Source organism: Meleagris gallopavo, chromosome 7, assembly GCF_000146605.3.
Source record: "Meleagris gallopavo isolate NT-WF06-2002-E0010 breed Aviagen turkey brand Nicholas breeding stock chromosome 7, Turkey_5.1, whole genome shotgun sequence".
Classification (NCBI taxonomy): domain Eukaryota; kingdom Metazoa; phylum Chordata; class Aves; order Galliformes; family Phasianidae; genus Meleagris; species Meleagris gallopavo.
Genome location: NC_015017.2, coordinates 7,679,518 through 7,693,667, shown reverse-complemented (window position 1 = coordinate 7,693,667; position 14,150 = coordinate 7,679,518). Strand labels below are relative to the sequence as shown.

The following is a 14,150-nucleotide window of genomic DNA, read 5'->3' as shown; positions in this document are numbered from 1 at the left end:
AAAAGAAAAAGGAAAGGAGAGGGGTAAAAAAAAAAGAGAGAGAGACATACAGAACGTACAGCTCGGGTGTGTCACAGCTCAGTACACTGAGTTTGTCGGCTGCGTATTATGGCGTCAGTTGCTCGCTCTGCTTCTTGGACAGTTGATTCCTGTTTAAAAAAGAAAAAAAAACAAAGCAACCAAACAAACCCTTAATTTCGACCAAGTTGGCAGGTCTGGCCAGCGTCCAGCCACGTCCTCACGGAGAGGAAGCCCCCTCCGCTCTGCTTATTGTTCTCCCAAATGACAGTGTGTGTGGCGTGGCCCGGAGAGGAGGGGCCCTTGTAGTTTCCACCCCAGAAGGAATGTGAAAATTATTCCTGGAAGAGCTAAATGGAAAGACGCACGTTGCTGGCCTCCTCTGAGAGCTTTGGGAGCTGCCTCTGTGAGTCAGAGCATGGCCACCTCCTGTTAGCTGAGAATGGGCACCTCCAGGCCCACATCTTTACTGCACCCCACGGGGAGGCTGTGCTTAACTCGAGCAGGGGCGCGGAAATTTCATGACACGTATTACAAGGTATACAGCGTTTTCCTTTAGGAAACCCAACTTTTAGCATTTTTAGAAGGCAGAGCACGTAGAGTGAAGTGCTGTGCATGTGGGACCCCGCTGCTACCACAACAACTGCGGGCTGTGAGTGAAAGAAACCACATAGGAGATGTTTGGAGGACGAAGCAGCATCCTGACAGCTTGCTTCCTGCTACTAACCAGCTCTGCAAAGTTAGGAACTGCTTACATCCATTAAAGTCAGAGCCCTTCCTTAATGCTGGGTCCTAAAACACAGCCTCTGTCACAAGGTTGTCACTGACCATGTTCTGGTGGGGAGGGACCTATACACAATATATAATACACAAGCATTAAGCAAGGCAGGCTGCCATTCAGCTGATGAAGGCAATGGCTGGGGTGCTCCGGGGCGCGCCCAGGGCTCGCTCCAGGCAGGAGATGAGATTTTCCACTGGGAGGATGCAGCCAGCAGGAAAGTGAAAACTTGCCAGGAGCACAAGCAGGCTCCCCACGGGAGGGGCAGGGGTTAGAGGAGCGCTAGCCAACGTGGGGTAATTGGAGGGAGGGAAAAGAGAGCAGAAGGCTGGCTGGGATTTCTGCTTTTCCAGAGAAAAACAATACCAGGAAAGAGAAGTCAGCGAGGCCATACTGATGCCAGATTTCTTTAAAAACAAAGGTGAAACTGATGGCGTGCGACTTCGGTCTGGGGAGACTTCTTTTCAACTCGAAATGAAAACGGACTTCACACAGCACCTTTCTTACGAGGACCCACTTTTCCAGCTCGGAGAGGAGCTCAGAGTGAAAATCAAAACAGCAGTTTTCTCTCCCTAGACTGTCTGCATTGCTCCTTCGTATAATAGTTGGAGTATATTTGTGGTAATTGGTGGCATATTTTAATGTCACCGTATCCAAGTGTCCGGGGATGCTGAAGTTATTACAAATGACACAGCAATTTAGCAAAACACTGAAATGACTGTTTCAAAAATCCTTGTTAAGCTTTGGCATTGTTATTTTGTGCTTGCCACATGACTGGGTTTTTGGTGGTGGTTTGGTGGGCCGTTTTACTTTTAGCTGTAGAAGCAGAATTCAAGAGGAGAAAGGCCCGTGTTGAACTTTTCAGTAACGTGTCATGTTTGCTAGTGAAAGTAGGCCAGATGCAGTATGACAAGGTTACAGCCTGGGGTTGAGCACCCTGATACTCAAACCCATGTCAGATGCTGCTCTTGGTGAACGCTTCATCCCCAGACGAGTGCTCTCGTTTGGGAGGTTCAAGCTGGATATTAGGGAAAGCTTCTCCTTTGAAAGAGTTGTCAGGCACTGGAACAGGCTGCCCAGGAATGTGGTGGAGTCACTGTCCCCAGAGGTCCTCAGGAAACGCGTAGGTACGGTACTAAGGGACAATTTAATGGACAATATTGGTGGTAGATGGTCGGCTGGACTAGATGATCTTGGAGGTCTTTTCTAACTGTAACGGTTCTCTGATTCCATATTGGTTATTCTTAGATAGTTTAATGACAGGAACGTCTCGCGTGGCCCCCGGGACGCGATCCAGCTAGGGCAAGGGGATGGGGCGGCCAAGCCACAGACACCGCAGCCCGTACAGGACGTGCAGATGGGCAGCCAGACACATCCTCCTCCTCCTGCAGCTCCAGCCCCATTGGGACATGCTGATCTGAAGAACACGGGCGGGAAGGAGGTGAAGGCGGAGCTCCGGCTGCTTTTAGGAGCATTAGTCATGTTCTGACAGAAATACCTATTTGCGGAGCAAAACAAGCTTGAGGCTAGTAATCGTTTGGGCATTGTAACAGCACCTAGCACAAGGACTGCTGTAGGCACAGAAAAATGCCGCCTCCCCTTCTCGAGGGCCTCTTTCTACATGCAGTATGGCAAATCCAACAAAAATCCAAACCAAAGCGCTTCCCTGTGCAGCATCAGGCACACATCCACCTGCTGCCTCGGGCTTCAGAGTCACGTGCTACTAAGCGTGGCCATGCTCCTTCTCAGCATATGCTGTGGATGGGATGAGGACCTACGGGAGGTACTCAGGAAGAGCTGATCACGGCCAGAGGAAGGCACTGCTTTTTTCTTTGCTGATACTCCTGGCATTAGCAACAGCTCGCGTGCAGAGATCCTGCACCCTTCTTTTCAGCTCTACAAGGAAAAATAGAATTCAGGCTCGCAAGCTACATACAAACTGACATCAGAAAATGCAAGTGCCGTTTTTTAACTCAAATCTAGATAATGACAAGAGGTATTGCTCCTTTCCTAGCTTTTTAGATTAGATCTAGAGGAAGAAGTAAAAAGTTCCTCCTCTGTTTTTTTTCCTCTCCTCTCATGGAAAATATGCAGTTTGTAACCGTCGGCATTTTTAACTGTATTGTTCTCATCTTTCTAAATGAAATACCAGGCAGCTCAGATGTTTATCAGAAGAGAATACGGATGTCATGTGGACACGTTAGGCCTAAAAGTTAACAACAGCTCACTTATAATGCCGAACCAGTAACTGAAATAGGAGAGGCTGTTGCAGCACAGAGCGCTCCTACTGCCCCACCTCTGCATTTCCAAAGCCTTCTAAATCATTTATTTTTATTTGCATTTTAATGGTTCCCATAATCCTAAGGTCTTCTACAGTTGTGAGATAGGAAAGCATGCTACTCCCATTTTTCAAGCAGAGCAGGAGGTGCCCGGAGGCTGGTGTTTGCGAGGCCATACGGGAAGCTTAGACACACGTGATTTCTTAACTGCCAGTACTGTCTGATTGTCAAAGACGCCCTATTATCACTTTTTAATTGAATCATTGGCTCGTTAGCACACAGAGGGTGTTTGGTTTCGGTTTTATTAATTAATTTAAAAAAAAAACAAAAGAAACCAAAAACAAGGATAATCTGACTGTTTCCCTTCTACTGAGTCGCAAATTTGACAGAAGGTGAAATGAAATCCATACTTGTATTTTCAGCAGTCTTTCAGCCTGACATGGCCACAGTCTGTCCCTGAAGAGAGCCATGCTGGTCACCTCTGGGTCTAACCGCTCCGTGTTCAGCTTGTGTGACGCCCTCTACTAGAGTCACAAGTCAAAAGCCTACCCATACTTACTGAAATCGGTTTTCTGTGCCATTCAGGAGCTTGCAGCTGAGTTGTTTAAAACCATAAGCAATTACCTAGGTTTGCAAAGAATGCACAGGACGAGTAAATTATGTTTTCTACTGAGTTCTCATGCTCTCGGGAGTCATTTAAAACTGCACCCACTCACATAATCCACATTTCACTATCTGCAGCAGGAAGAAAATACAAATGTTTGTACTGCAGTAAGAGTTAGGCTCACTTACAGCTGGCGCAGGTGCTTTCTGTAGTCGCGGTCGCTGCGAGATCTGCAGCGGCAGATGGAGAAGGGTGCTGGCTTTGTCAGGGCTCCCACCAGAGAGAGAGCGCCGTCTGTGCAACTGCACCCAAACCGTGGGAGCATCCAGACCGCGTCCAGCCGTCCCTTTGGTGATGCTTTTCTTTATCCTGCAGCGTAACTCGTCAGCACGCCCAAGTCCCTCTTGTACGCAGGTATTCACCAGCGTATTGCTGGGCTGCAGAAGAGCCACACAGTAGCCTTTACTGTTTTATTTTTAAAGAAAGAAACAGAACTGCACAAAGTAGCGCGGCATCTTCTGCCATCCTTGCCAGCAAATCTATCTCAGAACACTGCTCTCAGTACTCACAATTGTATGTCCAGCCCTGAAATAATGAGCATGAACTTGGCAGCGTATGTGGCCTTTTTTCCGCTTTTAACTGTAAGCTCAGGCCCACTGGGGAGAGAGCTGAGGCTATTACAACCATTTCACTCAGCGCTTGCTGCTCTCATATCTAACAATAATTTTTTGGTTAAAAAACAAAACAAAACAAACAAACACAAAAAAAGACCGATAAATCCTTCCAAATCACAACGCTTTTTTTTCGTTTCTCCGTTGCCATTTTCTAGCTATTCCCAGTACGCTAAGAAGATTTCCCTTTATTTTTTTTCTGTGATCTAAATAGCTGTAGAATAGCATGCATTCTAAATATCCTGGGCCACATTGCTTACTCTACAGAAAGAGCCTCGGGAGAGGAAAGGTCTACAGATTTTCCCCAGACTCCCTGGTTGTCTCTCCACGAAGACAAAGAAGCATTCTCAGCGCCTGAGCAGTCATTCGTGTAGCACAGAGGCCTTTGAGGTGTGTTTAAGGCACATCGACACTAGCATCGGTGTTTTCGGCCAACCCCTCCCAAACAACTCTTCCCCTCGAGTCTTCCCAAAGACCTGAGGCCATCCAAAGGAAGTAGGGTTAGGCAGGGAATAATAAATCTTATTATGCATCCAGTGGGCAAAACTTCACGCCCTTAACTCCCAAAAGTAATATCCAGATCACTGTGATCGTAGAAAGGAGAAGAATAAATGGTGGGTCGTGTTTTATGCGCCATACTAAGTCCAGTGTTAGCCAAGAAGCTTCACTGTCTTTTCTTCTAGTTGAGAACGAGGCCGGCACAGGTGATCTGTCTGCACCAAGGCATCTGCAGCCACGATATCACCCTTCTTCTCGGGGATAGGTGTACAACCTTTGAAGTGTTTAAAAAGAGAAGCTCATTCAAATGACAAATAATGGAATTTCTATTCTGCATACATTCCAAGTCACTCTGAAAGAGAAATCTTACAGTTGACAGCTCATTAGTCTTAAACTGTTACCAGATAATGGTTCAGCGGGCTTCGAGTGGCTTGTTACTGGTTAAATACGCTGAAACAACAAGAGATGTTCAGCATCCTTCCTCTCGCTGTTGGAATTTATAAAAAAAAAGAAGTAATTGTTCAGGGTCGTGGTTTATTTATTAAATCTGTGAACTATGAAACTCAAATATTGTCATTTCTTTCAGGAGGAAAATGAGATCCCTGCCAGTGTTTTTGCAAAGGAGCCTATTCCCAGCATTACCGAAGGAAAAGAAGAGCCCGTGGATGAGAACAAAACGCTGGAAGAAACCTTGCACACAGTGGAATTATCTTCAGAGGATGACATACATCAAGAAGATGACGCGGGCGACAGCGCAGACGAGAAAGCGGAAGAGTCGAGAGCTGAGAAAATTAAAAGGACCAGCCTGAAGAAGGTTGACAGCCTCAAGAAAGCGTTCTCCCGCCAAAACATCGAGAAGAAGATGAACAAGATCAGCACGAAGATCGTCTCGCCCGAACGGAGAGAGAAGATTAAGAAATCCCTTACGGTGCACCATCAGAAATCCTCCTCTTCCAAGAGTTCACCTTTCAAAGTTCCGCTCACGTTCAACGTGAAGAAATCCCGTGAAGGAGAAAGCCCCGCTGAAGGCGAAGACAGACCGGCAGATACAGCGAGCACTGAGATACAGGCCGAGAACGAGGAGGAGATGTCCTTCGCCGACATGCACTCAGATATGACCCCCACCACTTCTTTGGCCGAGGAGAGCAAAGCCGTCATTGATTCTTTGGAGAAAGAAGCCAAGATGGAAAGCAGCGCCGTGACGAACAACAACATTGAGCTGTCCATTGTGGAGGATGATGAAGAGTACGGGATGCCTCTCGAAGAATCCAGCCAGAAACTGTACGATGAAAGGAGCAAACCGGTCAGCGGAGAAATGGAAGAATCCGATGAAGAAACAACCCAAGCAGCTGTTCTGCAGATAGACCAAACAGCCTAAGACGTCAGAGCCGTCCTTCAGCTTTCAGATGCTCACGGTTTTGCCTAAGTGAATGACTGGTTTCCGCTACACGTGTGGTAGCGGTGTTCGGGTTTCTTCCAGCTTTCTCTCTGCAATGATAATTTACTGCTTCGTATCGGAATGCCCAAATACTTCAGTTTTCCTCTCTCCGAGTATTTAGTACTGCGAGTAATTTTGTATGTGAGCGTAGAAATACCAGCGAGAACACTTGAGCGTGGTTTCTTCGCTATGCTCTGTGAACGCTGACAGCCTCTGCAGCTGCAAACCTGCGCAGACGGTGTGGAGCTTTGCTCCCTGATGTCGCAAGGCCAAAAGAGCAGAGTACATAGCAAAACTGAAACGTTGACTCCATCGGTCTCTGAGGGCACAGGATTTTTGTCAGTAGTCTCTCGCTTAGAAGAAATGACCGTGTTTATACGGAAATGAAAAGATGTACTTCAAACTACCAGAGTTACAGAAATACGTTAGCGACAGGCATGAATGTGTAATCGGCTGCTGTACCATTAGTGGATTGGAAATAGTTAAGAAAAAGAGAGAGAGGAGTTTGATAGAAACATTAGAAACACAGAGATAGTCTGAAGGAAGTATGAAACGCTACAAAACGTTAAGGAAAAAGGGGGATGGGAGCAAAAATAAAAGCCCGCTATATTAAATCTATACTTCCAGCTTAAATAATATATACTCAGATAACACTAATTAATTAATTCTTAATCCTCGTAACAAAATGCTATCAAACTTTGCACCTGCACAACTTTGTATCTCAGAGTATTTTGGAAACAGTATAATTTATCTTTTTACAAATTATTTCATATATAGAGTTATATCTACACAAAAGAGTTAGATAACAACAGGGATGTAAGGGCAATGCTTCAAAAAGGTGAAAATGCTTTTTTAGGCAAATTGAATATGATGACAGGCGTGCGTTTACGTAGGAACGAGTCTGCAAAGGCACGAGATTTGATTCTCTGTCAATAACTTAGCTCGGGATCACCTCCGTGCTCTCAAAACGGGATGCCTAATTTTGCAAAATTTGTGGAAAATGAGAGGTTCCAGAGGAGCCCGTTCGCTACGAATGTTCATTCCTGTCACTTCACAAAGGTGAGGGTGCGGCGAAAAAAGGGAACCACAACACCCGCAACGGTCGCCTTACATCCTTGTTTGTTTATGCATTGGGTTATTTTTTTATATACATACAAATATAATTCTACCGATGCTTAACATTGCACTAAAAGGTTGCTTCCTTCAACTTGTAGTTAGCATCACCAGTTATAGGGGAAATAAAAACTACGACAAAAACCACCATTGTGACATGTTTAGCAGATACTGCTCCACGAGGGTGGTTTCGGTGACCAGTAAATCACACTGGAAATTAGTTGCTAAGAGCCTACTGTAGGCAAGTACTGTTAGAAGTTAAGCTCTGAAGTATACAGCGTCATGTAGGAGATACTGTTTGCAAGGAAAAAATAAGGCATAACTCATGTGGCTTTATTTGTATTTTGTATTAACTACAGTGGATTTCCAATGTTTTTACTTGTAACTAACGACAAACATGACAAATAAAAGCATAACGTGAAACGCAGCTCTTTCAGTCTTTGGGAGAAGCGGTGCGAGAAGCCGGCAGATTAAATTTAAAGGTCAGGCATTTCTGAGTGCACTGACGTCCCCTGCTTTTCTTCCTCAGCGTCTGCTGTCATTCGATGATGCGAACACCAAAAGTGCTCAGGTTGTGCTTCCAGACACCATCAGACCTTAAACACAGCAGAGCACGGCCAGACAGTTCCCCAAACCTGCTAGCTCCACACGCACTCTTCATGATACCACTTTAAATAGCCCTGAAAACATATCTGTGTTGAACTGGGTAAACTGCTGCCAGACCCGCCTGGCCTGTCTGCGCTTTTGAGCTGTGCAGCAGAAATGCTCAGCCACGGCCTGAAGCAGTGATTGAGTACCTGGTGGGAAGGCAGGGGCAACCCAGGGGAACTCAGGTGTAAGCAATGAGAGCGGAGGAGCTGGAGCCAGGATCCACCCCTTCCCAGACCTCTTTTAAGGTCTGGCAGAGGAGGCAAAGGCATCTCACTCGAGTTCCTTGTTTTTCTGAAGGCTTTTGAAGGTAATTAGATTTTTTTTGTGTGTGTGTGTTGCTGTATTCGCTGTTCGTACATTCAGTCTAGTTTTCATTGGTTGTAGTCTAGGATTGTGCTACCCTGAGATGGTTGCTGTTATTTCCATCACATTGTAGCATTATAGCATTACACTTGGTTAGCCAACCAGATACTTAATTAAAATGGTTTTTGTTTTGTTTTTTATTTATTTCTATTAATTTTTTTTTTTAAGTACTGGGTGGTTACTAGGACCCCAAATATACTGACAGAGTAACACTAAAGGAAAATCCAAGGGTTTCTGGGTTCTTCATTGTTCACATTAGTATCAGTTATTAAAGAACAGGGGCCTATAAGGTATAATGGTCCCATTATTAAATTCTTTTTAGAAATAGCTGACGTAAAAATAGAAGTGGGATAAAATTTTTTGTTGAGCAAAGAAAGAGTAGCAGCAGCATTTGTTGTAGTATGGCTGCTGTTACTCAGTCTTAAGAAATATCAATCCTCTGAGGAAGAACTAAATGATGAAAATGAACTTTCAGAAGCTCAAGTTTCGCAACTGGGAAATACAGTTACATCTTTGCGTTGAAGGCAATGCTTTCAAATGTAACTTTTTTAAAAATCTAACCGTACTGTTAGAAGGGGGAAAGGGTAACTTAAGATCTAGGGTCACTACTGATCTAATTGAGTCTATGAATTTAAGAAGGCCAAGCAAACTACAATCCACGTAGAGGATCTGGGAGTCTCAGCTGTTAAGCATAGTGCTGTGTGGGCAGAGGGGGTCGATGGGGATGATGGGATGAGGGGGCTCAAAGAGAGGTAATTAGTGGGCCCAAGATTTCCCGACTTGGGTCTGTTACCACAAGTCTGGCTCTCAGACCATATGTGATGGTAATATGTAGTGACAAAAACCATTCTTTAATTCCGTAAGTTACGACAGTGTGTAGAATCACGTGGCCTCATGGGATTTAAGTGCCAATAAATACCAGTTTGCGGACCTAAATGGAAGTATGCCAAAAAAGTATTAGAGAGATAGGGATGAAGGAGGCGGTTTATGATGGCACATTCAATATTCCAAATCTCCTTAAGGTTTTGGCAGGAATGAGGGACCTCATGCTACAATAAGCCCCTTTCTACTAGTGACATAAAAGTAAAAAGAAGTCAGGCATCTCAGGTCCCTAACAGGCCAAGTAGGTAGCAACAGTTTGGGCATATTATGTTGTGTTACTGGCATTGCTTTATAGCCCACCTAGCACAGCTGTTGAAGCCTTTGTATTGACTCACAAAGTAAGGCCAAAAATGAGACTGGGGGAGAAGGAACAAGAGGCGTTCCAGCAAGCAGAGCTAGCTGTTAAACAGGCCCAGGCCTGCCTGATATCATCCTGGGATGCTGAGACTGCGATGCTCGTCTCCAAGATGAAGCCAAGAATATTGCCTGAAAGAGCAGCCCAAGGGAAGACGCAGTCCTCTCCAGTGATGGCAGGTTAATTACACCGGGCCCTCCCCCAGTCTGAGGGGGGCGAGATAAGCCATGACCTGGGTCGACAGAGCAAGTGGACCAATGCAGGCCTATCCAGCGCCAAGAGCGAGCCAGGCATACACCGTCAAGGTGATCCCCAGGTTGATGGCTGCATACAAGCGGCACACCTCAAGTCCCAGAAACTGGTTTTACTGGTGTAATAGTACAGTGTTGGGCAGAAGAAAAAAAAATAATAAAATACTCGGTGTCAATTCCTTTTGCCGTATAATCCTACAGGGGCAAGCCTTATTGAATACTGTAACGGCCTTCTGAAGGCTGCCCTGAAGACGTGTGAGAGTTCGATTATGTTTTTGCAGTGGAGGTTTCCAGTATTTCTGTACGTACCATGGGTGAACTTGGCTTTCACAAAGAAAGCTTCCAAACAGAATCAAGTGAAGACTGGGGCATTCAGACATAGGTTTAATTGGCGCAGGCACTAGGTAAGGTAATTATGTAGGGTAGGGGAGAGTCTGGTGCAGGGCAGAATGCGTGTGCTAATTTTCGAGAATATTGTCCTCCTGTTGCCATAAAAAGTACAGAACATCCTCATAAACAATGCGTTGGAAACAGACGCTGTATGGAAATGTAAGGTAGCAACAGTGAGGAAAGACGGTGAGTCTGAGACATGGAAGCAACGAGCTCCAGGAAAGGCTTTACCTGCTTTGGGCCCAGGGTATATAACGGCATAGTTTACATCAACTAGCTGCGCAATTTTTCCCTTGTTGTTAAGGGGCGTGCACCCATCATTGCAGTAATGAATAAACTGCTCTTCTCAAAAATCTTTGCTTTATTAGAAACCACTATTGTGAGCGTGTGTATGGGAACTGCTGAATCACTGCCTGAACCTCTGATGGATCACCTGAGGTGAGCAATGAGTCATCCACTGGAGCACAGGTGAAGGCCATTCCCCTGTGCTGTAGGAAGGGGTGCAGCCTGGCTCCACCTCTCCTAGACCTATTTAAGAGCTGACTACCAGGGGGAATGAACTCTTCTGGAGATCCACTTTGCTGGAGTATCACAAGCGAGCCCAGGATACAGGTAAGAGTCCTATCTTTTCTGCTTCGGTGTAATAACTACGTAGACAAGCTGTGTGGCATACCTCCTAACTATAAGGTGTGCACATTCATTGATTGTATAGTGTGTTTCTCAGAATTCAGTGCTGAAATCCAGGAAACCAAGTCAATTGCGGCGAGCCTCTACTGCACCCAGCTCTTGATTCTGTGGCCCCGTGGGTTGGTAGTGGTTGTTCAGTGTGAAGCCAGCTGCGGACCCGAGGGCATTTTCAATAGACAAGATATGTGAACAGCTGAGAGTTAGGGAAAGACAGCAGGTATCGCAGCGTCTGCTGTGCTTAAACTAGGGTAAGAACAATTAAATGGGAATAAGTACTGCCTTGGAGGTCGAGGTCTGGGACTCGTACGCTGTATGTGAACATCCTGCAGGAAGGGTTGCTTGATGGTAGACCTCATGGTATAGAACTGAGAATCACGGTGTGTGATGCTGCGGAAGAGCATGACGGCAGGTTGCTGAGAGACAAGGGAAACTCAAATGTGGGGGACAGAGAGAGGACCCCCAGGACAGTGACTGCTTTAAGTCCTTACGATGTATGATGAAAAATTGTAAGAGAAATTGAGAACCAGGAATAAGGATAAATGGAAAATGATTAGATGTTGTATTCATCTAGTAAGACCTGAATAACCAATTGTAGGGGAATGAGTGTTTTGGCTAAAATATGTGTCTGGCTAGGATTGTATCTGTCAGGTTACAAACATGCACATAAGCAGTAAACTGTTTTTTTTTTTTTTTTTGGTTGTTCGTTTCTTTGCTTTGGAGGAGGAGTCAACATAGGCTGCTTTTTGGATTTAAGGAGTACAGCAGTTAATTATGGCTACAGAGAACTCTGTAGTTAAGCAAGAACAGAGAAACCCCAGATGGGATCCTTTAAGCTGTTCACTCCCTGTACCTTTCCTTAGCGTTATACTCCATCTCTTTCCTCTACGGAATGGCATTACCCTCTTAATATCCTGGCCTCTAGTCAAGTTGTGTAACTACAGGAGTGAGGCTGGAGACAGCAGACAGAGGGGAGGGCATCAGCCCCTTAACAGTCTACCTAAGCGGAGCTCTGCGACTAGTGCTGGTGCTGAAAAGAGCAAGTTCTGCCAGTTTGAGAGACAATTAGAACAAAGCAGAGGGGGTATTATAAATTCTTGCATAGTTAAATCTAACACTATGAACTACGGTAACTCGCGTGCATGTGCTCTTCGCTAAGTTGCAATGTTATTAGAGATGCAGGATAAGTAAACTCCCCACTTAATCGTGGAGAGGTGAGAAACTTCAAAAGCGAATTGCAGTGGTTAAAGATTCTATTGGTTTAGCAGAACAGATTGATCAATTCCCGATTATCTTTAGCTAATAAAAGAGGAGGACTGAATTTAACTGGGGACACCTTGAGAATAACTGGGGCAGAGGGATCTGGAATGACAGTTGGATTTACTGAGGCTACTGAATTAAAATGGGTAGGTAAAATAGTCAAAGGGCGATTGTTATATGTGCCAGAAGCAGGGACCCATTCACTGGGGAGACATATCATAGTTAAATTAGGATTGCGGTTGAGTACTAGTGAAACAGATAGAAAGGCGTCAAAGAATTTAATAGCCAATGATTAAAAAATATATACATATCCAAAGGTGTGAACAGGGGAAGGAAACAGGGGTGGACTCACAACTGATAGATTCGAAATCCCTGTCCGAGGAGGGAGTGACGCTGCGAAACATGGACAACATCCCGTACCTTCAGAAAGTATAACGGGTCTCAAGCCTGTAATAGAAGCATGAGTAAGAACGGTTCTGTGGAACTTCAAATGTCGCCCTTTACCACTCGCCTTTTGCCAGTACAGAAGGCAGATAGGCTGGTAAAAGATGTAAGAAAAAATAATGAAACAGTTCCCAAGCATCTCGGTTCCTAACCCCTATTCTTAATGAGTTTAATTGTGCACAGACATAAATGGTTCAGTGTAAAGATTTAAAAGATGATTTCTGGACTTGCCTTTAGACTCAGTCAAGGTCTTTTTGCCTTTAGAAGGGAGGATACGGTAAAAGGGTGAAAGCAACAATATAGGTGAATTGTTGTACCTCAAGGTTTGACAGGATCAGCTAGTTTACTTGGATGAGTACTGGAGAAAAAACTTAGAGAAGTTTCAAGTTCAAGGGGGGGGTCAAGCTGTTAAATTAAGTGCATGGTATGCTGGAACTGGTTGTCTAAGTATGTTGTGGATGCCCCATTCACATTCAAGGCCCAGCTGGATGTGGCTCTGGGCATCGTGGTCTGGTGGTTGGCGATCCTGCACAAAATAGGGAGTTGAAACTAGATGATCATTGTGATCCTTTTCAACCCATGCTGTTCTAGGGGAGGTGGGTTCGTTCATTCTTTGGTTCCTGGGTTGCCATAAGGGCCAACAGCATCCTGGCCTGCATTAGAATTAGTGGGGCCAGCAGAAGCAGGGAGGTGATCAACCTCCTCTACTCAGCACTGGTGAGGCCGCACCTTGAGCACTGTGTTCAGTTTTTGGCCCCTTGCTACGGGCCCCTAGGAACCATGTTGAGGCTCCAGAGCGTGCTGAGAGAAAGGCAATGAAACCAGTGAGGGGTCTGGAGTACAAGACTTAGGAGGAGCAGCTGAGGGAGCTGGGATTGTTTAGTCTGGAGAAGAAGAGCTTTAGGGGAGACCTCATTGTACTAAACAACTTCTGGAAGGGAGGTTGGGGTGAAGAGGGGTTTGGTCGCTTCTTCCTGGCAACGGACAGGACCTGGGAAAATGGCTGCAAGTTGTATCAGAGGAGGTTTAGGTTAGGCATGAGGAAAAATAGCTTCTGTCAGAGTGTGGTCAGGCACTGGAATGGCTGCCCAGAGAGGTCATGGAGTCATTGTCCCTGGCAGTGTTCAACAGCCATCTGGAAGAGGAGCCGCGAGATGAGGTTTTGTGCTTGTGGTAGCAGTGGTAATAAGACGATTGGACTAGATCTTAGAGGTCTTTTCCAACCTTGTGATTCTATGATTCTATGATAATATGAAATGAACTCCTGAAATTCTTGGGAAGCACGGGCAAGGAGTATTTAAAGATAGACTGCATTATGTGGAAAATAAAGTCAGATAAGTTGGGTGTGCAATTTCTGAGGGGAAATAGAGCATTCTTAAAGAACTGTCCAGCTTCCTTTGCCTGGGATGAAGGGGGAGGTTTCAAAGCTTCTAGGTGTAACTGGATACTGTAGATGATAAGTGTATGCATA

At 45.3% G+C, this 14,150-nt stretch overlaps 1 protein-coding gene and 1 long non-coding RNA gene across 2 annotated transcripts in view; both read left to right on the top strand.

The window, feature by feature from the left end:
* The window catches only part of CAVIN2 (caveolae associated protein 2), a 9,794-nt gene extending 1,968 nt beyond the window's left edge, over positions 1 to 7,826 (top strand). Inside the window, exon 3 of the mRNA XM_010713381.1 lies at positions 5,435 to 7,826. Within this exon, the coding sequence (XP_010711683.1) occupies positions 5,435 to 6,226 (792 nt within the window). The 3' untranslated portion in view covers positions 6,227 to 7,826. The remainder of the gene's footprint in view (positions 1 to 5,434) is intronic.
* A 2,173-nt stretch (positions 7,827 to 9,999) lies between these two features.
* LOC116216803 overlaps positions 10,000 to 14,150 on the top strand; it is a 7,637-nt gene continuing 3,486 nt past the window's right edge. Inside the window, exon 1 of the long non-coding RNA XR_004160288.1 lies at positions 10,000 to 10,903. This is a non-coding gene — a long non-coding RNA (uncharacterized LOC116216803). The remainder of the gene's footprint in view (positions 10,904 to 14,150) is intronic.